At 37.3% G+C, this 26,640-nt stretch overlaps 1 protein-coding gene across 7 annotated transcripts in view; it reads right to left on the minus strand.

The window, feature by feature from the left end:
* Window positions 1-6,436: 6,436 nt before the first annotated feature.
* Window positions 6,437-26,640, minus strand: part of CHRM2 (cholinergic receptor muscarinic 2) — a 137,651-nt gene continuing 117,447 nt past the window's right edge. For 5 of the 7 annotated variants that reach the window (XM_084896820.1, XM_084896821.1, XM_084896822.1 and 2 more), the window contains one exon: window positions 10,536-12,250. In XM_084896820.1, coding sequence (XP_084752946.1) covers window positions 10,803-12,203 — 1,401 coding nt within the window. In that variant the 5' untranslated portion in view covers window positions 12,204-12,250 and the 3' untranslated portion in view covers window positions 10,536-10,802. Of the gene's footprint in view, window positions 8,446-10,535; window positions 12,251-26,640 lie in introns of those variants that run through there. The other 2 variants (XM_084896825.1, XM_084896819.1) reach the window with 1 other exon arrangement.

The following is a 26,640-nucleotide window of genomic DNA, read 5'->3' on the forward strand; positions in this document are numbered from 1 at the left end:
AGCAATTTTTCATATGATTGTGGCCAGATCTAAGTAATTAAATGTCTGGCATTAAAAAATGAGTTAGATCTGTATAAGATGCCAAGAATCTTATGACTGTGATATGTGTGATTATTGAAACAAAAACTAAATAAAAGAATTTGAGCCATGCCACTAAAGGAAAGGATGACTCATTCCGGGTGTCTCAAAGTTAACTTGGTTCTGAGGACATGGTCCTGAGTGTGCAGAAGCCTCACTTGTTTCGGTAAAGCACTAGCTGGGTTAGCAGGATACTTAGAGCTCCACAAAGTGCATCATGAAAATCCCTGGAAGCTTTATTCTCTATGAGAGACCCGGTGCATGGAAATTCATGCGCTGGGGGAGGGGTCCTCAGCCTGGCCTGCCCCCTCTCACAGTCTGGGAGCCCTCAAGGGCAGGAAGTGACCTGGTGATCAGGGGAAGGTGATGCCCCCATCACACCTCTGCTGCTGCCCCTGCCAGGAGCACAAGCCTCAGCCTGCCCTGGTTACCTGAGCCTTGGGCAGCCCTGGGCTGCTGGGCAGCCTCCATCGATGGCTTGCCTGCTCCTGGGGCTGGCCCTGGGCAGCTGGGCAGTCACCATCCAAGGCGCAGGAAAGCCTTGGACTGGCCCTAAGCAGCTGGGGGGATGAGGAGACTGGGGGATTCTGGAGGCAGGCATTGGGTATGGCCATCTTGTGGCTGTGGGCACTGCCATCATTGAGGGTGTGACTGTCAATTAGCATATTCCCTCTTTATGAGAGAGAATTACAGTTTTCCATAATGAGAAGTGTTATAAACATACAGCTTTTATTGAGTATTCTCTTTGTCAGGCCTTCTGCTAGGAACTTTTCAAACTACATAGTTACTTCTAATCCTCAAAATATTGCTTACATATCTATATCTATATCTATCTATCTATCTATCTATCTATCTATCTATCTATCTATCTATAGTTTATAGCAGTACCATGTATATATAAATGGATTACCTTTACATATGAAGAAATTCAATGATTTTCTCAAGGTCAAACAACTAGTAAGTGGAGAGAAAATGTTAGAGAGACAACAGTGATCATGGTTCAGACACGGTCTCAGGTGGTCAAATGCAGACATTGCCTTTGTATTTACAAAGCTTACAGTCTACAGGCAGAGACAATAAGGTATATAAATAATCCCACAAACATAAATAAAATTGCAATTTTGAAAAATGCTATGGGAACTTAGTGGAGGATCTGGTGTAGTCAGAAAACTCAGGGGAGACAGTCCTGAAATTGTCATTCTTTTTTAATATATTTTATTGATTTTGTACAGAGAGGAAGAAAGAGAGATAGAGAGTTAGAAACATCGATGAGAGATAGACATCGATCAGCTGCCTCTTGCACACCCCCTACCGGGAATATGCCTGCAACCAAGTACATGCCCTTGACCGAAATTGAACCCAGGACCTTTCGGTCCCCAAGCTGACGCTCTATCCATTGAGTCAAACCGGTCTTGGCTGAAATTGTCATTCTTAAAGGATTGTTGGGGCCCTGGCCAGTGTAGCTCAGTTGGTTGGGCATCATCTTTGTGCCCCTAAAGGTTGCCTATTCCATTCCTGGTATGGGTTGCAGGAGGCAGCCAATCATGTTTCAATCTATTATAGGGATGCTTCTCTCTCCCTTTCTCTCTAAAAATCAATACAAATATTTTTTTTTAAAATAAAAAATAAAGGATTTTTAGAAATTAGGCAGATAAAGAAGGGTGAAGAAAGCTTTCCAGGCAAGGATGAGACTAGTTGGCAAATAATATTTGATCAATCCAGGGAGTCAGTTTACCTTAAATTTGAGTGGATGAATATGTCTGAATGACTCTTTTTCTAGAGCTGGAATTGACATCACCTCATTGTCAAGAATGTAACATTCTCTAAGCCTACTCACCATGGTAATTCTTGGCCTTTGTAGACTCGAGAACATGTGATATTAGTTTGTGTGGTTCTTGATTTGCTTCTCTTTGTTTGGAAAAAGGAAATGGATTCCAGATCAATATCTCATCAATGGTTTGGGGGAAAGCACATAAAAAGTGGAAATCTTCCGTGCACAGGTCACCCACCAAGCACTTCTAGAAACCTGAGCAAATGTGGAATCCCTTTGGTCAATACTTTAGATATTGAAAAAGAGAGAGCAGAGGAGAGAGAGAGTCCTCTGGAACTGTTTTCGTCTGGTAGATAAAGTGAAATGAAAGTTTTGAGGGTAGAGCCAGCTCCTGCTAGTTTGGTGGTATTCTGACTTAAAGAGGACTCAGGAGTGCCCAGAATCTGACTTCTAAGATGTTTACAAATGTGTTCTAAATGCGATAAATCATATAAAAAAGTTATTGTTGAACTCTCTAACTGGTGTAATACTTCATTTAGAGACACAGCTTGGCAGAAAGACATCCAAGGTCATGGCATGTAATTGCTATCATCTTCCAACTATTTCTGGGATTTGGCACCATTTCCTCCCTGCTGAATATGGAAGTTGGAATGTCTTTGCACACATGTATCATCAACGCTTACGCCCACACTCCTTTGGTATGTGGACTATTTTCCATTGGCACATACCTCACTCCTTATATTTGTGAATCACTTTCCATTCAATTCCTTTTCTAAATAAAACGTGGGTAAATTGTAAGGACTTGTATAAATATATTTAAATAATAGGAATACTATAGCTAATCAAGTTTATATATAAATTGAATTATCTTTAAAAGTGCTATCGAAAAGTACACTCAGAATTTACGGAATATAAAATGTTTTGTTTAAGAATACAGTCTTCAACAATTTGTACATTTTCTTTATTAAATAATCTCACGATATGTTTTGAAATTCAAATACATTGAATTGTCTTTTAAATAAGAATTTTGAAAAGACTAATACTCTACACTATGTCGGTACTTCTCTCTAATGAAAGTTCTATTTCTCACTCTTAAATAGAAAGCAAAAGAATGGAAACAAGAAAAATGCCAGGTTTCTTTATCGTGATAGGTTTGTAGGAATTATAGCTTATGTAATCTAATTCCAATTTGTCAGTTACATAAAATATTTAACCTGTAGCTGTCCAAAGAATACTATTGTGTTTGCTTCCTAATAGATAGGTGTACAGTGAGCAAAAACGTTGGCTCCATTTTTTGTTATTTCTGAAACTTCCAATAATTTTATTTTTCTTCAGTTCTCCCAAGCTTGAGATAATGAGTTTCTCAAACTCTGTGTTCAACAAAGAGCTTGGCAGGCTTTAACTTCCTGATATGGGCCTGACAGTTAATAATGACAAGATCACCTCTAATATCTAGTCCTTAAATGACTCCTTATACTTTTTGGTGATTGTGCCCACTAAACCAGCATGTTGATGTGTTTAGAGCTCTTCTCAGGATGACTGAGGGCCTGAGTCCAACACATGGTTCACAGCTGTGTGACCACAGCGGAAATCGATGCCATGTTCAGAAATGATTACATATGTAAACCATCATTACACAATTATTTTTTCATTTAAAGCTGTAATTCTGTCCTTTGTCCATAATTTTGTGGTGGTATTTTGTTTTGATATTTAAATTAGTTATTTTTTCTTTTCTTTCTGGAGTAGCAGCATAAACTAAAATGGAAACAACAAGCTCTAGTGAAATAGCAATTTTTATGTTCGCCTCTCAAAACATTCATAAAAATTACTTTTAAATAACATTAGTAAGGACTTTGGCAAAAACACTAAAAAGAAATGACGTAAACATGCCAAAAATAAAATACAAAAATTTGTTCCACTTTTCATTGTTATTTCTTTGAGAAACAAGTTCCATTTTTCATTTTTATTTCTTTGAGAAAGCTTATACATATGTTGTTTATTATTTTCCCTCACCAGGATGTTATAACAAGGGTTAATTATTCCTGTTTTACTTTTAATTTTATTCTTTTTAGTCATTTTTCTGCTTAAATACAAAGTTGTTCAGATTATATTTTTATATAAGCCAAGTTATCTAACAGTTGAGAAAAAATAAAATGGTTTTATTTAGCCATTTAATATCTAGTCTTTAAATGGTCCTATTGTACTTTTTTATTAGTAAGGTGAAATAGTGAAAATCCCAAGAAAAACAAAAATAATCTGGTTTGTAATCTTACTTGTTCTGAAAAATGGAACATGCCCACCTGATTTCTTAATTCACAGTCCCAAACATTTTGACTATTTGATCATATGTTGCATATTCGGAGTAAATATCACTCCTGCATTTTTATACATCATCTATAGGTTGTTTTTTTGTTTTGTTTTGTTTTTTTAAAAAAAAACAAAACAAAAAACTGTCAACCTAAAAAGAATGTCTGAGAGGGATTTCAAAGGAATGTGAGAAATTATCACTTATATATTCTCCTCAGCTTTCTAGATAGTGGTATTGATATTAAAAGAACAATAACATACAGTTGTATAATATTTGGGAGTACTCATAATTAAGATACATATTTATAGATGTGTTTTCTATGTGTATGATGGCTTTCTCCAATCTAGGCATATTTTCATATCAAGACTCCATACAATCGCTGTCATGCAGTAGAATTTTTTTCAATATCACTTAGCTGACCCAAGATTTAAATGTCTTCTTCAACAGAGCTCCAAGTAATAGAAAGGTCATACATAGCAGTGGAATTGAATGGGAGAAGATATTCACCAATGACACAATCTAAGGGGTAAATATCCAAAATAAAAGGTACTTATACAACTTAACAGCAAAAGGGCAAACAATCCAATTAAAAAATGGGCAGAGGACTTCAAAGAGGACACACAGATGGCCAATAGAAAAGCTACTCAACATCATGAATCATCAGGAAAAGGTAAATCAAAACCACAATGAGATATCACCTTACACCTCTCAAAATGGCTATCATCAATAAATCAAAAAGTGTGATGAGGATGTGGAGAGAAGAAAAACCTCATGCACTGTTGGTGGGAATGCAACCTGGTGTAGCCACTATGGGAAATAATATGGATGGTCCTCAAAAAAGTAATAATAGTATACTCATTTTCATTTGACAAAACTCCAAAGATACCCATATGTCCAGTAAAGATATAAAGATTCAGATGAACCGCTGGGTGTACTGTTAAAATGCAGAAGATAGGTGCCAGTTTTTCTTTGCAGTTTTCCACGACTTATGGTATGAGTGTATGTTTAGGAAGCCAAAGAAACCAATTTTCTACAATGTCACCTACTTAAGAAATATCTAGTCACAACTTACCACATTCTGCTTCTTCCATTTTTTAGTTGAGAAAAGTTAATACATGTTATAAAGTGAAAGTTTATGATGGGGAAAAAATTTTTTTTCTTTTTCCTGTCTCAGTATTTGCAACCATCTAGTTAGAAGTAGCATTTGACAATTCATCAGAACAGGATTCAATTCAAACTCTAAAAAATGAAATGAGAACATTTCACTGGAACAATAAGAAACTAATGAGAATTGATAGAAAACTCAGTTTTTTTTCTTCATTTTTTCCTCCCAGAAATGATTTTGGTTTAGAGAAAGGACAGCAATTCACAAGGGTGGATCATGGCTTGAAAGGAGAAATTTAGGACACGAATAGGCATTGAAATATGTTACAAAATTTGGAATAAAAACTGAAATTCATGGAAAAAAATATTTCTCCCACTGCATGTGTTGTATCTAAAGATTAATATGTCTTTCAATTGTTCAAGGTTTATGATTTTCTATTAAAATATAAGCATCTCTTAGGATTGCACACCCAAAATCATAACAATATTTGCTTAGAACTCATGCTATTAATGAGCCAAGGAAAATGTTCTGGAGAATGTGGGTAGTTGAATGGGCAACAAAGACTGGAAGACAATTGCTGTGCAAAAAATGTAGAACACACAGAGACAAACCATCTCTTTTGCGATTTGTAACATTATACCAAGATTTATTGTATGGATTATTGTATTGGAAAGAGCAGCTTATAAAATGCAATGCTTGCACAGCTTTGACCTTGGTTTTCAGAATGCAAAGCATTCTAGAGGTCATCCTTTCTTCATGGGATGATTAGTTTTTATTTGACAAAAATCAGTCACTTTGGAGTTGAGCGAAGCTGTATGTCAATGAATTGGTGGCAATCTCATCAGGCAATCAGATATGAGATCAACACAGCTGTTGGAACCATAACAGCCAGGAAGGTTCTAGTCAGAGGCCAGGCAGAAGAGAGGAGCAAAAAGCATTGTTGTCACATGGGGTGACACCAGCGAAGTTTTATTAATATATTCTTTCAAGAGATATTTAAAATCAATGCCATGCTTTTAGAAAGTATAAAATATTTTACTCTTAATATGGGTAGGATTTTGGCTGTTCTTATACCTTTTTCATTCAAAAGCAAATACTACTTTCTTTGAAAAGTGGGCATATAAAAGCTTATCTTGTGACTCTGAATCAACATATACCATATCGCATATTAAGATTTTGTGGATAATATATTTATTTGCATACAGAAATATGTATTTCTATGATACAGTTCATTGCTTTATTTATAGAATATGTATATTAAGCATACAGCATATCCCAGGAAGATACATTAAATATGCACACAGTTCATGCTGCAGCGTGCACCCTCTTAAGAGAAGCATATTGGAGAGGCATGGTATTGTATATACATGCTGAAAATACATCTTGCACAAGTCATCTGGCTTTGGATGCTTCCCTAATCTATTTGCAACATCAGTGCTGTGGTTGTTGAAAGGGATATTATCAAACTGGGGGAAAGGCAAGTATCAACTAAGTAGGAGAAAATAAAAGTAGATTGCATCTCTATATGTATGTTGTTATCAGTTTGAACTCCCATTTCCCCAATATCAGAATAAAAAAAAGCAGTGAATGGACAGAGTAGGATTATGTGGGATGCTGGAAAGCTAATCTCATGTGACTTTTTATTTTATTTTTAGATTTTACTTTTACTTTTATATTTTAGAGCAGGTTTAGATTCACAGCAAAATTGAGTGAAAGGTACAGAGTGTTTATATTCCCTCTGGTCCCCACACAAGCACAGCCTCCCCCACTGCCAACATCTGCATCAGAGTGGTGCATTTGTTATAATGGCTGGATTTTTCACCAAATGTCCATAGTTAACATTAGGGTTCCTTCTTGGTGTTGTACATTCTATGGGTTTGGACAAATGTAAAGTGACTTACTATATTTTATCTTAACACTTGGGATCTGCCATTAAATTAACGATGAACTGGTAAAAAGGCAATCCTTTCTTTTCTTTTCTTTTTTTCAAGAAATAACCTGGTTTTTTTCACATATTTAGTCTCCTCTTCTTATAAGACCACTCTGTGATATTTACATTATTGCTATAAGAATAAATTCTTGACTGATAGTCACCTTTCCAGTAGAAACAAAGGAGATGAATCATACTGTTTCTGAAAGAGGCCCTTAATGTTTTTGAAAGGACAACCATTAACTCCAATAGAAACTGACTATGTCAATGCAACCATTTTAATGGCCAACTACTGAAACCTCAATTGACTGGATATTGTGGCAATCTAATTAGGCACTAAGATGATAGAAACAATGTGCTATGTACCTGGTCTGGTGGTTCTGGATATGTAGACGTGGCCTGTGTTCCCAGTCTATGAATTACAAATACACCAGACTCAGCGGATGATAGTGTGTCTAATACATGATTGGTAAGCATGACCTTTTTCAAACAGGTGAGCAATATGCATTGATATTCTAATAGTGATACAGGATTATTTTCCCACTTATACAAAGCAAGCTCTAGAATCCCTTGAAACAGACCAGGGTTCCTCAATTTCTGCACTATTGACATTTTGAGCCAAATAATTTTTAATGGGGGTGGGTGGGTGAGGCTATCCTGTGTAAGCTGTTTAGAGGCATCCTTGGCCTTTATCCACTAGGTGCCAATAGCCCTTCCCTAAGATGTGACAACCAAAACCATTATTAACTGTCCCCTGGGAGGGGGGCAAAATCATCCCCAGTCGAAAGCCACTGAAATAGATAAATCCAGCAGTAATGAATGCAAACCTTTGAATACAGTTTCTATATCTGTCTAATAATCTACCATTTTTGGTATTCTACCATTTTGTTTTAAAATTCTGGTTGACAAAACTTCCAAGATGTTTCAGTCTATCTTCAATTCCTTTCTTTAATTCTTGATGGTTTCTCTTTCAATAACAGGTGGTGAAGACCAAAAATAAAAGGAACAGAGGGAAGGATGCGATGACAATGATGAGTAATGGGCAATTTGACTCAAAGTGAGCTGGATTGTTGCATACAAGAGATCAGAGTCTGGAATCCTCAATCCTTGGATCCAAAGAGTTCATTCCACTAAAGCTGAATCTACATCATAATAGCGCAAGTTAACAAGTGAAACATTCAGCCAGTCAACTGTTTTGTTTACAGGGAACCAAACACTCTATGGGCTTGATGCTCCTTCCACACAATTTATTCCTGGATTTGAAAAAATAAAATACAAATAAATATCAATTTAAAATGTAAATGTTTACATTGAAGTCATTGTAGTATGAAGTAATCTGTCTGAAATGATGCTGTGTGTTTTTACATGGAAGATTTTTTTTGGGGGGGAGTAACTAAAGTTATACATCTAGGAGGTTATTTTGATAAAGTTAGGTTAAAACATTGTTGGCAATTTGCTTCTTCCTGGCTGTTCTTTTTGTTGTTGTTTGTGTTGTGCTTTTGGTTAACTCTCAAAATTGTTGAGATGCCATCAATGAGGCAAGTCACACAAAATAACTAAATTGCTAATGCTAATACTGATTAAGTCATCATGCAGCTCACATAGATATATAACTGGTCAAGATGAAGACCAGAAACCTAAAGGCAGAATATAAAATTTGAAAAAAAAACCTTTTGTAACTTTTATTTCTATTGATTGGATCATCTTTAGAAAATCTAATTGGAAGACTACAGAAAATATAGTAAAACAAAGGGGAAATGAAAATAATTAGTTAAATCATGAATAATATAATCTTACATTTATTTGGGGTACCATATAAAAACTATCTACATGGACAAGATTATTTAAAGCCACTGTTTGGGTATTAGTTCCCAACATGACATTCTTATGGCCTAGTATTAGAGAAATGTGAGAATGATCCAGGCACAACCACTACATTCTTGTTTCAGATTCTGCTGATCTCACCTGGCTTCTGGTTAAGTTACCCACTACATGTCAGTCACAAAGATTACTATACTTCTATTGATGGAATTTTGAAGTTAAAATTTTTTAGGGAGACTTGACAATTGAGGAATTTGGAATACATGGTTTCAATAAATGTTTTCTAATTGTTTATTTTTTTTTTCTTTCCATTGGATCATAGGACAGTTATAAACAGCCTTATGAGCTGAATGGCTTTCAGGAAGCATTGAGGGGAAGGTCTTACTTTCTTGGGACTGACCCAGAGGTCACTGGTGCTACAGGAGTATATTAATTCTATTCAGAATTCAAAATGAAAAAAAGCAGCATCTTCTTCCTGCTGACAAAGGCCAGAAGTTCATGTTTTACAAGTTAACATTTTATATGCAGGTCAGGCAGATTCAAGATGAAACAGAATGTCCTTTCAACTCCCCATTTTCTTCTCTCAAAATTTGTCTGGCCTCAGTAAACTTTCTCCAACTGTAATGACAATTATTTAACTTGATGAAACCTCAATTTTTTTTTTTAGAAAAAAATAGCCCTGACCGGTTTGGCTCAGTGGATAGAGCATCGACCTGCGGACTCAAGGGTTCAAGATTTGATTTCAGTCAAGGGCATGTACCTTGGTGTGGACACATACCAAATAGGGAGTGTGTAGCTGATCGATGTTTCTCTCTCATCGATGTTTCTAACTCTTTATCCCTCTCCCTTCCTCTCTGTAAAAAAAATCAATAAAATATATTAAAAAAATAACTTTGGCTTCTCAAACATGTTTATCTATTAGGGAGACTATTCTATTAAAATAAGAGGCTAGTTTGGGAGAAAACCAGATTAGTGAAACAATTTCCCATAAAGGATCATAACTGAACTATATCCTTATAGGCTTTTGTACCACCAGAAAGGTAAAGGACACAGTGATCAGGGGTGAAGTGCCCCCTTTTCATGGCTGTCTCTGGTTTAGTGAAAGTCCTCTACAATTTGTCCTTGCACAGTGCAGAACAGTACAAAAACAAGTGCCAGAGCAAGAAAAATAACGATGTGATCTCATTGGGCTTTTTGTTTTCTTTTGATGTTAGGAAAAGCAAAGATAAAATATAAGTATTTATAATATTGCAACCCTCCACGTAAAACCATAAGAAAAGAGCAATATATGCTTAGCACTCTGAGGTTGTTTCTACACTCTTTTTTTTTTTTTTTTTTTGGTTTTATTTCTTTACTGCTCTGTGGCATAATGTCTATTTCTTTATGTGTAAGTCTCCATGTTAGCTTGTAACCGTAGCCTTTCATCGACTTATAAAGACACGTGGGAATAACAACAAAGGTTATTCTTCTTCTTGTGCAGAAACTGATAAAATTGTAGATTCGAAAGCCCTTCTCCAAGAGACTGAGAAAATGTAGAGCATCCTTACATCCACATTCCCGCCGTGTGGCTTTCGTGGTCTCATTGCTCCTAAATTGGCAGGGCTCATGAGGTGAGAGTTTCTCAGACTGGAGCGTAGGCACAAGAGAGCGTCCCTTTTGAGCTCCTTAATTGCACATCCCTAATAAGACTATAAAGTGCAATGGCAGAGATTTTAAAACTAGCTCTTTGACCCCTCTTCTTCTCCCCAAGTTCCCCTTGACCACCTGGTTCCTTTGTCCCAAAGGTGTTTTACCTCGTTGCGCCTATGTTCTTGTAATGACACATGAGAAGGTGCTTGAAGGTCTTCTTGAAGGTGGCATTGCAAAGTGCATAGCAGGCGGGATTGATGGTGCTATTGATGTAGCAAAGCCAGTAACCAATGGTCCACACTGTGCTGGGGATGCAGGGTGCACAGAAGGTGTTGATAAGCACCATGACGTTGTAGGGGGCCCATGTGATGATGAAAGCCAGCAGAATCGCCAAGATTGTCCTGGTCACTTTCTTTTCCCGGGAAGGAGGGGGCTTCTTTTTGGCAGGCTGCTTCGTCATCTTCACAATCTTGCGAGCTACCGTGTTTTGTTTTTCATCTCCATTTTGACCCGAAGAACCAACTAGCTCCACGGTGGTATTGGTCGGGGCACACGAGTCCCTTTTTTGGGTCTTGGTGACGATTTTGATACACGTTTGCTTCGAGTTCTCATCTTTGGAATAGCCCAGGGAAGTAGAAACGGTGTTTTCATCCTGGGTTATTTCATCATCTCTCAAGTTAGAGGCGACAGCACTGACAGAGGTGGAATCATTGGAGCTTTCTTTCTCCTCTGCCTGGACACAGTTTTCAGTCACGGCATCTCGGGGGGCTTTGCCATTCTGCATTTTGTTGTGTTCCAGGCCGTCATCACTGCCAGGCGTGTTGTTGTTGTTTGGCTTCACTATCCGTCCTTGAACCAGACTTGGAGACACTGGATCTTGGTTGGCCGCAGGCTCCTTCTTGTCCTTCTTTATCCTGCTCTTACTGGCTCGGGATATGTGCCAGTAGAGCACAGCCATGATGATCACCGGCAAGTAGAAGGCTGCAATGGCAGTGCCAAAGGTGACAGCAGCATTGGAGAAGAACTGGATGTAGCATTCCCCATCCTGCACAGTTCTCACCCCTACAATGAACTGCCAGAAGAGGATCGCGGGAGCCCAGAGGATGAAGGAGAGGACCCAGGCAGCTGCAATCATCATGCCTGCCATTTTCGTGGTCCGCTTAACAGGGTAGGTGAGCGGCTTTGTGACACAGAAGTACCTGTCAAAGCTGATGATGAGCAGATTCATCACGGAGGCATTGCTGACCACATAGTCTAGGGCTAGCCAAAGGTCACACACCACAGGTCCCAAAGGCCAGTAGCCAATCACAGTGTAGAGGGTGTACAAGTTCATGGAGAAAACGCCAATGATAAGGTCAGCACAGGCCAAGCTGAACAGAAAGTAATTGTTGACGGTCTGGAGGTGGCGGTTGACTTTGATGGAGACCATGACCAGTATGTTCCCAATAATGGTCACCAAACTGAGGGATCCAGCCACGAGGACAATAAACACCACTTCAAATGTCTTATAAGGACTGGCCAGAGCCAGGCCACTGTTAGAGGAGTTTGTTGAGTTGTTCATTTTGTGTTCTCTAATCAGTAGCCAAGTAGCCAAATAAACATCTAAACCTGTAAGGAAATAGAAAAAAAATTAACAAATATAAACATTATTTTAAAATATATCAGTTTATTTCTTTTTGAACCACATTTACCAAAATTCTTCTTTTTCCTACTTGTTTATTGTACCTTCCAGCCCCAAATAAAAGGATGATTCAAAAGATACTTTCAGGCTGGTGATGTATTTAAAGTCTGATAATGTTTTGAATGTGATCATATCTAGATAAGAATATGTCTGTCATCTATCTATCTATCTATCTATCTATCTATCAATCATCTATCTATCATCTATATCTCTATCATCAATAAAGTAAACTGAGCATAATATTCATGAACTGAACTAAATAAACCAAAATTTATAGAAAACTTCACAAAGCATCAAGAAGTTTCTGGTATGGACAAAAAATATAAACCAATGAGAGGACAAAATTATGGAAGAAAGCATAAAACTTATGATATTGAGTTGTGACTTTTATAGTCAATAACTGCTTTATACCTGGTAGCTCTATGACTGTTTATAAAACTAATGATGATAATAAAGATAATATAATAACACCTTATTAGCCAATACCCTTTACCCAATGAGTATTATTTTCTTGACTTCTGTTTTACACTTGCAGTCAGTATCACATATTAGCATTTCTAATATTCTACATATTGCAAAAGAAGTTATTTATTAAAATACTAGAGGCCTGATGCACAAAATTCATGCAAGAGTAGGCCTTCCTTTCCCTGGCTGCCGACACCAGCCTCCCTCTGGCAGCAGGCAGGCACTTGGGAACTGGCTTCATCTGGAAAGTCGTCCAGTCTAATTAGCATATTATACATTTATTATTATAGATATATTGATACTATTGTATCCATTTTTAAATGTTTTATTTTTCAAATTACTCTCAGTATGTTGTCCTAGCTATTTCCAATGTATTTCTCCTTATTCCATAGTGAGCAAATCATAGCATTCTTTCCTTAAACGTTTCTCTAGTAAATGGCATGAAGATTGCTTCAAACTGCTTGAAATGGTGTTGAAATGAAATTTTCACAACATGTCATGGACTTGCATATGAATGTCCCTATTGTACATGCCCAGGAGTGAGAGCACTGGATCAGGGCTGGGTATAAGCTTTCTTCTGAGGGCCCCTATATTGTTCCCCGATGGTGGCCGCAGATCCTACCCTGATCAGGTCAATCCTATTTCTCAATAACCTTCAAACAATTGTTATCCATCTTCCTAATGTTTGCCAACCTGAGGGAAGTAAAAAGTATAGCTTTTGGTTTTAATTTGTCTTTTTCTGATTACTAGAGAGGCAGGTTCCTTTTAAGGGCTGTGGAATTCTTACTCTGGTAGAACATAGTAAATGTTAACATACTTCGTTGTTATCAGGTCCTCTAAATTTTTGGTTATAATATTTACTTGTTTCTATTAACGCTATCTGTAAAAATGAAAAACATTTCACTTAGAAGCAAGCACAATGTTAGAAGGATGACATTTCTTTCCCCCCAAGTGATACACAAGCTATGTGAAGTCTGTTCTAGAAAAAAAGTTTCCTTTTGTCAACCTCTTGTCAAGCTCTTGCCACCTCTGCTGTTTACATTTCTATAAAAGTTTTACTTCTGGTGCAGGCCTTATTAAAACAATAATAGTTATATATATCATTTACGAAATAACATAGTCACAACAGACTAAACAATGAAGATGACCTTCAGAAGACTTAACATCTTACTATGGCAAGTATATAATAGTTGGTTTGGTATTTTATGATGTTAGTTTATGACTAAGTCCTGAAAGTACTATAGAAACTTATGAGAAAAAAAATCCCCTGCCCTTAGCTTTCACTACTTGAATTCCTGCAATTATTCTTACAAAGTTGTGGGTGCTAATATCTATTCTAAATGATTAGCTGTGTGAATCTGATCATATCACTTAAATTCCATGAAGCTTAATTTTATTTCTTTCTCAAACAGGGATAATAATAATTACTTTTCTTCCAGATCCAGAGGTAAGGATCAAAGTGATATAATGTCTCTGAACCATGATCTATAAATGTTAAGCATTTAATATATGTTCTTTAAAAAAATATATATATTTTATTGATTTTTTTACAGAGAGGAAGAGAGAGGGGTAAATAGAAACATCAATGAGATAGAATCATTGACCAGCTGCCTCTTTCACACCCCCAACTGGGGATGTGCCCGCAACCAAAGTAGATGCCCTTGACCGGAATCGAACCTGGGACCCTTCAGTCTGGAGGCTGATGCTCTATCCACTGAGCCAAACCAGTTCCAACTAATATATGTTCTTAATATCCATAGTTGTTAACTGTGTACAAATTAATTACATCTTTTAACAATAAAGAAAAAATTGTGTGTGTGTGTTTATGAAATAGATTCAGTTTAGGGTGTAGTGATAGAGGCAATACTAAATTATCATTACCAATGTTTTTAAATTATCAGTAATTTTGAATTGTAAATGACAATAATATTGATAATAATGAACATATACTGCGCATGGTTACTCTTCACAGAAACTCCTGAGGTGATTTGTGTTATTATTATATATTTTTTTACAAGCATCAAACTAAAAATAAAATAATTATGTTATCTGAGATTCAAAACCTCTGTGCCTAACTCCAGATACTGCTATATTTAATGCTTGTCTGAGGGACAGTCTTACCCAGCAGCAAATGTGTGCCCCAAGTATTCTCCCCTCTGACTTGCCATGATTAAGCCCTCTGCCCCAACTTTCAGTTGGGTCTTTGGTTTAGGCAACACAGGATCTTTGTGTCTAGGCTAAAATTGTGACTTTGGGCAGCAAATATTCACAAGAAGACACAGGGTTAGTAAGTAGTGTTCTGCACATTAAAATATATGACATTTAATATAAACATTTTCCTAAAAGTAATCATCATAAAAATATGTTACCTTGTAAATTGATATATAACCTCTAATAAAAATAATCAAATCAATCACATAAACATTCTAAATATTTACGGTAACATCTTATGAAGTTATAGAGAGAATTTTAATTAAAATAATTTTAAAAATTTGGATATGTATTTAGATACATAGTGGAAATTAAATTAAAAAATGCAAATTTTATCCACACTCTGCCTAAGTCATGCAGGATACCTGATGCATAATGATCACTTCATAGATGTATCCACAATGTAATATGCTAATAAAAATTTATGAATAACTTAAGTGATAGAATTTTTTGCACTTTAGTACATTGAGTTCTCACAACAACCCTGAAAAAAAGTATCTTTTTCAGTTTTACAGATAACAATGCTATCTAATAAAAGAGTAATATGCAAATTGACTATACCTCTGCTACACCACAAGCCATGCCCACCAGCCAATCAGGATCAAGTACACAAATTAACCCAACCAAGATGGCTGCAGCCACAGAGTGAACAGGAGGCTTGGGTTTCCCTGGCAATAGAGGAAGTCAATCTTCCTGCACACCCTGGCCACCTCAGGCCTTCGTTCAAGGCTACAAAATTTCAATTATATAAGATAAATAAATCCCAGATACTGGGGCCTCCACTTGGGTTGCTGGGGGGCATGGTTGGCCTGCAAACCACCACAGACCCCTCTCCCAGGCCGCCTCTCACCCCAAAAGAGCTCCCACCCTGATCTAGGACACCCTTCAGGGCAAACCAGCTGGCCCCCACCCATGCAGCAGGCCTCTATCTATCCTACATAATAAAAGAGTAATATGCAAATTAACCATCACTCCAACACACAAATGGTTGCCCCCATGTGGTCAAAGATGGCTGCCTCCCCCAAGTGAACACAAGATGGCCAGCAGGGTAGGGCAGTTGGGAGGGACCAGGCCTGCAAGGGAGGGCAGTTGGGGGTGATCAAGCCTGCAGGGGAGAGCAGTTAGGGGTGACCAGGCTGGCAGAGGAGGGAAGTTGAGGGCTACCAGGCCTGCAGGGAAGGGCAGATGGGGGTGACCCAGGCCTGCAGAGGAGGGCAGTTAGGGGCAAACAGGCTGGCAGGGGAGCAGTTAGGCATCAATCAGGCTGGCAGGAGAGTGGTTAGGGGGTGATCAGACTGGCAGGCAGAAGCGGTTATGGGCAATCAGGCAGGCAGGCAGGAAAGCAATTGGGAGCCAGCAGTCCTAGATTGTGAGAGGGATCCCAGATAAGAGAGGGTGCAGACTGGGTTGAGGGACACCCTTTCTCTCCCTCCCCCATGCACCAGGCCTATAGTAATCAAATAACTGGCAAGCACCTGGTAGTATCTGATTCTTAGGGCTACAATCCTTCCATTTTACCAGACCTGATTCCTGTTTTTAAAGTTTTTTGAAGAATAAGAAAAGTTGGGACAAAAGGAATTCATGATTGATAACAATTGGAATCCAGAGAGAGAGAATATATGTGATTGTATAACAAAATTTCAGAACAAGAAATCAAGAGGAATTCCCATGAGGTTGAATTTATGATTATTTATGTTTATTTAACTTCTGTTTTTAAAATGTAATCTTGGTGTATATACTTTGTAGAGTGTTCTGATTTCTGCTGCTACTCGAATACATTACCAAAACCAGCAAGGTGTTTTGGGTGTTTTCTGTCTATCTCTTTCTGACATTGATCTCTGAAAAGCAGCCTACTTGTTGGTCAGACACTAGAGATAAAAATTATCAGCCTCACCAGTGTTGCCAGAAATTCTAACTGATAGAATAAATAAGGGCCCTAAGAGCTTTTTAAACTGTATATTTAAGGGCTAAAAAGCACACTCTGTCCTGAGGTAAATAAAAGTTTACTTCAACAATATTATGCGTAGATATCTAGCTTTCAATAGAAAATGCCACTCTTAGAAAAACCATGAGAAAAAAAAAAAGGCGATAAAGTAAAAGTTGACTGCCATTGGAAGTGAGACTATACTTACTGAGGAACTAGGTGTGATAGTCTAGGAGTCTTACCCATCATCTCTTGTCTGCCTGAAAAGTGAGCTGTGATAATTTTACATGGCATAATCACCAAGTAAGCAGCAAATGAAGTTTATTTATTTTTAATTTTATACAATGGAAGAGATAACCACTGAGGTATGTAGTCTATATTCTGTTTTAGATCTCCCAAACTTTCAGATAATTCCACAAATTTATAAACAGCTTTGGTGTTGGTATTTAATAGGCTTTGAAGTTGTTCTTACATCAATAATCAGTCATTCCTGCCATCAATGATGGTGGAGAGAAGGAAGAAGAAAAGAGACTTGGGGAGAGACATTTTAAGGAAGTCTTGGGGAGCCAAGTCCCCTTCTCTGAAGGAAGGTTTTATCACCCAGTTGTGATATTGATGCAGTAGAAGGTAACACAGTTTGCTTATATTAGGATGACACATACGAGTGACTTTCAATTTTACTTAAAAATAACAGAGTTCTGTCCTGGGGCTCACGACACCTTGCAGCTCTGATAGCTGACATTAGTGATAGTCCACGATGATATTTTGACAACATCATGCAGAAATGCAGTAAATTTACACTTGAAAAAAATCAGGTTTTCCTTCTAGCTAAGCAACACATTATGAGCTACTTATACATATCGAGAGCTTTTCCATGAGCTCCTGAATCTCAGTCAAAGAGCAGTGGTGTGGGTGGGCATAGTGGCCACTGGGAGCAGTAGAGTTACTGCTAGGAAATCAGAGCTTTTTCTGTTACTTTCTTCATTCTAAGACATCCTTCCAATTTTTATATGCCGTCCAGTGCTGAGGAGGATGGAAGCAAAGGAGGAATGGATGACCACATAAAACAGAGCACATTCTTGCCCGCAAGGAGCTGGTAATCTAGGGGAGACCCATGTTGCTGAGGAAATTCCCAGGTTCCCAACACAACTCTGGACCAATATGATGACAAGTGCCAAGAATAAGAATCCATGGAACAAGTCTTGTCAAAATGGGGTGAAGTAAAAATAGAAGCTTTCTTAAATATAGTCTTCTCTCTCTTTTTATTTTCTCCTTCCTCTCAACATTTGCTTGTGTGAAACAGATTTGTGAATATATATATAATTTTTAAATTCTGTTTTCAAGGTTTTGTACTATAGTTTGTTCTCAGGAGAGCGCCAAAGAATGATGGTAAGCATCTACTCTAGTGCATGGAGCCTGACAACCTGTAGGTTCAGAAACACAGAATGAGACTTAGCCATTGACTCACCTCCACTGAGTGTTTAATTATATCTAAAACGATGTGGTGGAAGTATTCTGGAAGCAATGGGCAGTTTTCCTCACTCAGGAAATTGCAGCACAATCGCAGGCTGTACCAGATATGCACTATGTAAAGAATTTGAGCGAAGAAAGCCACAATAAAAACCCATCACATTTATCAAGCTGTATATGTAAGGCTTATGCACTTTCCTTTTCTAAAAAAGGAAAAATGTAAAAGTAAATGATAAATAAGAGTGGAAGTCACTGAAGTAGCAATTTGCTCCCCATGTTAGTACTAATACAAGAGAATTTGTGCATTTTTCAATGTGAAAACCTTAACGAATTCCCTTTTTCATTGTAAACATATTCATAGTATTGGTTTCCTATCAAACATAAGATTATTCTTCATGACACTAGACAAACTTCCACTCCATGTTTGCCGAACTATCTTTTTCCTTTTTCAAAACACAACCTAAAAACTACTTACTTTAGGAAAAGAGGGAAAGAGACCAAAAAATGATTTAACTAGTAGTCGTGTCCTTGTGTCCTTCTCTGTGGCCCATTTTATTTATTTTATTTTATTTCATTTTATTTTATTTTATTTTATTTTTTTTAATATATTTTATTGATTCTTACAGAGAGAAGGGAGAAGGATAGAGAGTTAGAAACATCGATGAGAGAGAATCATTGACCAGCTGCCTCCTGCACACCCTCCACTGGGGATGTGCCCGCAACCAAGGTACATGCCCCTTGACCGGAATAGAACCTGGGACCTTTCAGTCCGCAGACCAACGCTCTATCCACCGAGCCAAACCAGTTTCGGCTCTGTGGCCCATTTTAGTTACTTTTGCACACAATAGATCTCCTGCACAAAAGAAAAAGAGGTCTGGGGAATTATAAACAAAGCACCATCTGCAAAAAAAACTTTCTTTTGATGTTTAAAAATGAAATTCATTCGATTAAGCATTATAGGACCCTTCCTTTTCAGTATCAGGGATCTGACATATCTCCAATATTAATGGTGCTCATATCTAGTCAATGATGCTGGCTAACTAGGGCAATTGGCCAAACGGAGTGGCAGGAGAGCAAGCCGCCCTCTGTCTAAAGGTTGTTACATCCTCGCAGGGAAGAGGCATGAAAAGGAAGGGGAAGCCATCCTTGGAGAGCTGCTGAAACTTATGTGTGATTTGGCAGCTGTATTTGAGTTGATGTCTGTGTCCTTACCGTCTTGAGAAGTTGGAAATTTGTATAGTCGGCTCTTTACATTTTGTTTTGTTTCTTCCTCAAGTCTGCAGGCTGCTGGTTTAATAACTCTAAATTAGTTAATTCGTTGCTTTGAATTAAACATGTGAATCAAATTATCAAATTTGCAGAGGGATTGAGGCTTGTTATGACTCTGATAAAAAATAAATTGTAGAATAAAAACCCTTGTTCGGGAAGAGCTGAGCAATTCCAAACAATGCATCCCTTTAGGATCCTTTTCAATGGTGCAGGTGCCTTCCCTTGGATGCTGAGACAGAGCACAAGGTCACGTGGAACTTTGAGGAGTAGATCCAGGACAGTTTTGAAAAGAGGAATGAAAATCATTGTAGGCCCAAAGATAAGCTAAAAAGAGTAAGTTAATATTTTTTTCCTCTGAAGACTAGACTGAAGTACTTCAGAATATACAGGATCAGAAGTTGTGAAACTATTAGAAGGTGCACATTAAAATGAAATTGCTTTTTCCGAGTATAAAGAAAATACACATTTTGGCTGAAACTGGTTTGGCTCAATGGATAGAGCGTTGGCATGTGAACTGAAAAGGCCCAGGTTTGATTTCAGTCTAGTGCAGTGTTTTTCAACCTTTTTTGGGCAAAGGCACACTTGTTTCATGAAAAAAATCACGAGGCACACCACCATTAGAAAATGTTAAAAAAATTTAACTCTGTGCCTATATTGACTATATATAAAGTAATTCTCTTGAATAGGGATCAAATAAACACAAAGAAAGTATTTTATAATTACTTTATTATGAAATATTAAGTAAACAAAATAGTGAAAAATTATAAAATTCTTGTCTTGTCTGCACCTATGGCACACCAGGCAACATCTCGAGGCACACTAGTGTGCCGCGGAACAGCGGTTGAAAAACGCTGGTCTAGTGCATGTACATTGGTTGTGGGCATATCCCCGGAGGTGGGTGTGCAGGAGGCAGCTGGTCAATGTTTCTCTCTCATTGATGTTTCTAGCTCTCTATCCCTCTCCCTTCCTCTCTGTAAAAAAATCAATAAAATATATATTTAAAAAAATTAAAAAAGAAAATACACATTTAGATAACACATCTATAACAGTTAAGTGAAGAAAACAAAACTTAGTTGTACTTAAGAATTTATATTTATTTTAAGCATGTCTACTGAAAGTTGCATGTCTTATGGAGAGAAAGGAAAAAAACGAATCAATGCATGTGTTGCTCTTCATAAAAATACACAGATGAGCCGAAGCCGGTTTGGCTCAGTGGTAGAGCGTCGGTCTGCGGACTGAAAGGTCCCAGGTTCGATTCCGGTCAAGGGCATGTACCTTGGTTGCGGGCACATCCCCGGTAGGGGGTGTGCAGGAGGCAGCTGGTCGATGTTTCTCTCTCATCGACGTTTCTAGCTCTCTATCTCTCTCCCTTTCTCTCTGTTAAAAATCAATAAAATATATTTTTTAAAAAATACACAGATGAAAAGTATAGGTATGTGAATTGTGTTTGTAGACATAATATTCTTGGTTATCACTCCTTAAAATTAATGCATCCATAAGTATAAGTGCAATAGACACCAACATTCTTCTGGTAACAATTCCTAGAATATTAGAGTACTAAGAAAGGAATTCACCTCTATAAGGCTAAATCTTGGGTCCTTTGATTTTTCAATGGCAGAAATGACACAGGCCTCATATACTTATGATTCATGCCAGATTCAATGAGGATATAAAAATAAAATAGTAATGGAGTGTAGAGAGTAATAGGCAGCAACTATTTTTATTGTTTCCAATCGAAAGACAAAATGATTGTTTCCTCAGTGTCTGATTGCAGCCTATTTCTAGAACTGAGCAAAATGACCACAGTGTAAGCCCACTAAAACTTGAAAAATGAGAGCCTGGAGAAGATTAAAGTCTTTACCAAGTGATCTAATGGCAATTGAGATGATGGAACATAAAAAGCTGCATCAACTCAGCAAAGATTTTTGTATCTAAAGCACTAATTTAGAGTTAAAATAAAGCAAGTTGGTTGGAGAGAATGATAAACTTTAGGGGTAAATTTGGAAAGTAAGTTCTCTTACCTGCTGAAAATATAATGACTTTCTTGATGATAACTACAGGGAAATCACAATGTAATTTAGTATATGTAATATATACCATCAAATGCCACCCTAACCTCTTTTTCTCCATTTCCCTCTGTTTTCCTATTCCAACACCATTGATTCAAACCTATTTAAATACTCTATATCTTCCTCACCTTCAAACTCTCTAAACATTTTGAAAAATCAGATCTGTCATTCAGACGGAACTAGAATTACAACCCCTGATCTCAATCTTTCCTCATGAGGGAGGTTCCACATTGATTGAGCCCAATATAAAAGCTAGGACAAAAATGACACTTCTCTTCTTGAGTTTTATCGTGTGAATATCCCCAATACAGTTCAAATACTCCACCATGCCATCTAGTACAAAATAGCTAAACTTTGAGCAGTTCACGTAATAGATATATGCAAATGTAATGTCTTTACCTAAATAATGCATGATAAGGGAAGATATTCAAACAGATAAACTGTGAATGGATCAGGACTTGAGCACAAATCTGTTAAGCAGGATGTGTTTTTCTTCAAACACAGTTGTATCATCAGCGAAGCAGTTTTAGTTTATAGTATCTACTGTGACAAAAATATACATACTGGTAGTAGCTAGTTCTCTAAGAGAACTTACTAGGGTAGGATTATACGAGTAATTATATAATTACTCAGTGTACAAAACAATGAAAAATGAAAAGAAAACTAAGTGAATTTGCCTTGGATTCCTTCAACTAACCATCAGTGTGTGCAATATGTGCCAAGCCTGCTGGCTCAGGAAGAAGGAATGATAACACACTGAAGAAGAGAATAAAGAATGTCTCTGCTCTTATGAAGGTAGCAGACTAAGGAAAATTTCTCATGAAATGTAATTTCCTCTTAAAGGGAAGAGAGCAATAAAGGCCCAGTAGGCTTGATATTTTCTGTAAGACATATTAGCATGACTGGCCTCCTTCTTCTGTAAGGATGGTCTAGCTCTACTTTCTGTAACCTTTATACAAAGTGTAGAGGCCCAGTACATGGATTTGTGCACCAGTGGGGTCCCTCAGCCTGGTGCCCTCTCATAATCTGGGATCCCTCAGGGAATGTCAGACTGCTGGTTTCGGCCTGATTCCTGTCCTCCCCCCTCCCTGTTTCCCTCTGGGATTCATCAGTCTGTTCCATGTTTTCATGCCTGTGTGTTGAGCATCTGCCCCCTGGTGGTCAGTGCATGTCATAGCTACCAGTTGAATGGTTGAACAGTTGAAAGGTCGCTTAGGCTTTTTTATATATAGATAATAGGGATGGGTCTCTGGATGTAATAGATAAAATTTTGTAGTTAAACTTGAGACTCAAACCTATCCCTGCTAGCTACTGGTTGTGTGAAATGAAAATTTTTGGCCTACTTTCTACACATAAAAAATTGAGGAGAATAAAATTTATCATTTGGTGTTTTGCTTTTTTTGTTTTTAATATACACAATACACAAGGCTCCTAGCAGATGCTCACTGAGTAGTCATTATTATTAACTTCATTATCATTTGAAAATGGTTTTAACCAACAAATAGCACATTAGAAATAAAAAATAAAAAAGAAGAGGGAATGAAATATGCATTCTGTATTCCTCCCAAGAAAATGAGGAAGTAATTTGAAGCACCTTTTACCGTATTTTCCGGCATATAAGACGACTTTTGAAACGAAAAAAAGCCTGCTCAGATTGGCTAGAGTCAGAGAGGCAGTCTATTAAAAAAAGAACTGGTGTTGCCTTGGAAGTGGAGGGTAGTCTTATACAGCAAATATAGGCCTAAACCTATGTTTTAACTGTAAAATTAGGGGGGTCATCTTATACGCCGGAAAATACGGTATCTTGTTTGGGTCTATTCTATGTTATTTTTATTATTTGCTTCCATTCATCTTAAGAATTTGGAAAAATCTCATGATCGTTCTATGATATTCTGATTCTTAAGCTGAGATGGTAAGAAATGTCAATCTACACTTTAAAAAAACTTGAATCTAAAAATTAGTAACTAATGTTCTTCTTAACCAAAAGGTCAGAAATTTACAGACAAGTAAACTTCTCAATTAAAATTCTTACTGGACATCCAAGAAAGATAATTTAGCAAATCTATAATTACATGTTAGCTGAGACTTAATATTAACAAATACAAAAACAGCAAAATCCCATTCCATGTCAAACTGTGAATGCTCAGAGCAACGTGGCCACATAGTCTATGAATATGCATGCAATTAATGTGGTTTACTTTTACCAAATCACTTTAAGTGAAGTATTCAAAAAAACAACTATTTTTAAAATTTCATCTTAGCACTTTGCTCATTGAAAGTAAATATCTTAAAACAACAACAAAAAATACAGAGTATTTTTCATGCCAAATTTGTCACTGATTTCTTGAGTGAGTTATTTTAGGCTTTTTCTTGCTTAACTATGCTTATTTCTCTTGAATTTTCCAATCTCTTATCTTCTCCCCATTTATTCACTGTCTTCTTCCCCCATCCTATTTTCAGTGAGTGTAATGTGTAGGAGACAACATAGTTGTCTAAGGAATGACCACAGAAGCCCAATTTCTCAATCTCTAATGTCATGCACTCTTTTGCCAAGACTGGTTAGACGGAACTTTACTTTATGATATGATTATTACAAAATATTTGCCTGGCAATACCATTCCATAGACAGCAGGCATTGCCTCATCATCTGAGAATCTCGGGGTCATGACCTGGCTGGAGCCGACCTCCAACAGCACCTACTGTATTGATAGTCCTTCGGGGATCAGATGGCCCACCACAGCCTGCTGAGCAGGCCCCCAGTCTGCTATGAGCCAGTTCTTATCCTAAGCCTGGCTATGAGGTCTGTTCATCTCTCAATCACTGTTCACTCTGGTTTATGGGTAGCTATCGGGATGTGAACACTTAGCCAAAGTGTTCCAAGGACAGACTCATTTGTAGGCCGCCTCTGAGTCTCTGTTCTTGATAAAACATCCTCAGCTCTGTGTCTGCATTTAGGAATGTAACTTGGGAGCTGCCTGCTTCTGGCTCTTCCCTTGTTTGGTTGCTTTCAAAGCTTTCTATAAAGCAGGAAGGTGACAGCTTGACTCTCATTGCTCCATGTTTTCTTTTTCTTTTTGGTAGTGTTATTAAAATAACAAATGACGTTATACACAAAGTAGTAAGTCACAGTGATGCAGTCCTAAGAAGAAAACAGCTAGACTCCAGAAATACCAAAATCAGGCATGGTGAGGGCAGGGATGTTGAAGTGGGCTGGGAGGTTTTTTATTATGTTTTGCACAATGCCCACTACATCCTCAAATTTCCAAACTGTGACTTACAAATAAAGATTGGGAGCCACTCAACTAACCTTTCATTTCTGTTTAGCTATAAATCCAAGTTTTGTAACCCAACCTATAGCTAGCTCTTTTATCTATAGTATGACCTGCACATTCCTTCTCATACAAAAACAAACCTTGAAATAGTTAAAAAGACTCAGTGGATTTACAGAAGCCAAAAGGTATTTTCACATATTAAGGTTTAATGAATTAGAAACTTATTAATTACTTTCAATAAAATGGACATTTTCTAATATAAAAGCCAGTAAATAAGAAATCATGAAATGAGTTTTATACATGCTCAGAGATGGGATGGATAGACAGACAGTCTCTTATTTTGTAACTTGAAGCTAAAACAGAATAGGAAAAGAAAGGTAATTTAAAGGAAAAGTAGGTTATGGAAAGCCTTTAAAATATGTGACTAAATTTAAAAAAAAATAAAAACTGCTTAAGTTGAGGAGAAAACCTGATGAGTGACCGAAATATTTAAGAGCAATAAATAGCATTGGTGAGATAAATGCTTAAGGAAGCAGAAAAAAATGATATCCGAAGAACACAAGGGTGCAAATGGCTGCAGAGTTAATGTTGCAAATGGAAGGGAAGGGGTTAAGGATGAGAGTAGATTCAATTAGTTTTGGAGAGTGCAAGGAACAGGTGTTTAGGAAACCTCCTATAGGCTATCTATTGAGTCTGAGGAAGGCAGGATATGACAAAGGACTCCAGGAATAATGGAGATTAAGAACTCCATGTCAGAGACTGTAATAAACTATCAACAACTTCAAATTAGCGGACATTGAGTCATCTCATAGACCGGAATCTTTAACTGGATTTCAATTTCAAATCAACCATCCTCATTGCCTGAATCATGGTCTCTGGCTGGATTCAGTCCAGGCTTGACCCAATCTTTCAACCATGAGTTTTTTGTTTGTTTGTTTGTTTGTTTGTTTGTTAAATATATTTTATTTATTTATTTTTTACAGAGGAAGGGAGAGAGATAATTAGAAACATCGATGAGAGAGAAACATTGACCAGCTGCCTCCTACATACCCCCTACTGGAGTTGTGCCCGCAACCAAGATACATGCCCTTGGCCGGAATCAAACCTGGGACCCTTCAGTCCCCAGGCCAATGCTCTATCCACTGAGCCAAACCAGTTTCGGCTCAACCATGAGTTGTTTTAAGTTGTCTCTTTGACAACCCCAAGCCCCTAGGTTCATAAACTCACTCCAAATTTTCAGTAAGCTTCTAAGTTCTCCAAGAGTAAGTTTTACCAGCATAGTAAAAACACGTGCTCAGCAGATCCATTTCAAGAATTAAATAAAATATACTCACAAAAGGATTTAAACCAAGAATTCCTGTTCACGCTTTTCAGCATTTATTCATGAACATAAGTAAAAGCATAAAATTGTCTCCGGCTAGAGTGAGGAGTGGAAAGGGAATTACTTTCACAGTTTGTAAAGTTGTTGAAGGTACAATAGCTCTGTTTGAACTGTTGTTTGACTACGTTCTGTTACTTAGAAAGTACATTCTTTGAATTTCTTAAGCTCACAGCAATCACATAGATTTTCTCTACTTATTCCATATGACAACAAAAAACACCTTACATTCAAATAATAACCACTCTTTACTCTTCAC

This window comes from Pipistrellus hanaki (genome assembly GCF_964339955.1).
Source record: "Pipistrellus hanaki genome assembly, chromosome: 10".
In the NCBI taxonomy this organism is placed as follows: domain Eukaryota; kingdom Metazoa; phylum Chordata; class Mammalia; order Chiroptera; family Vespertilionidae; genus Pipistrellus; species Pipistrellus hanaki.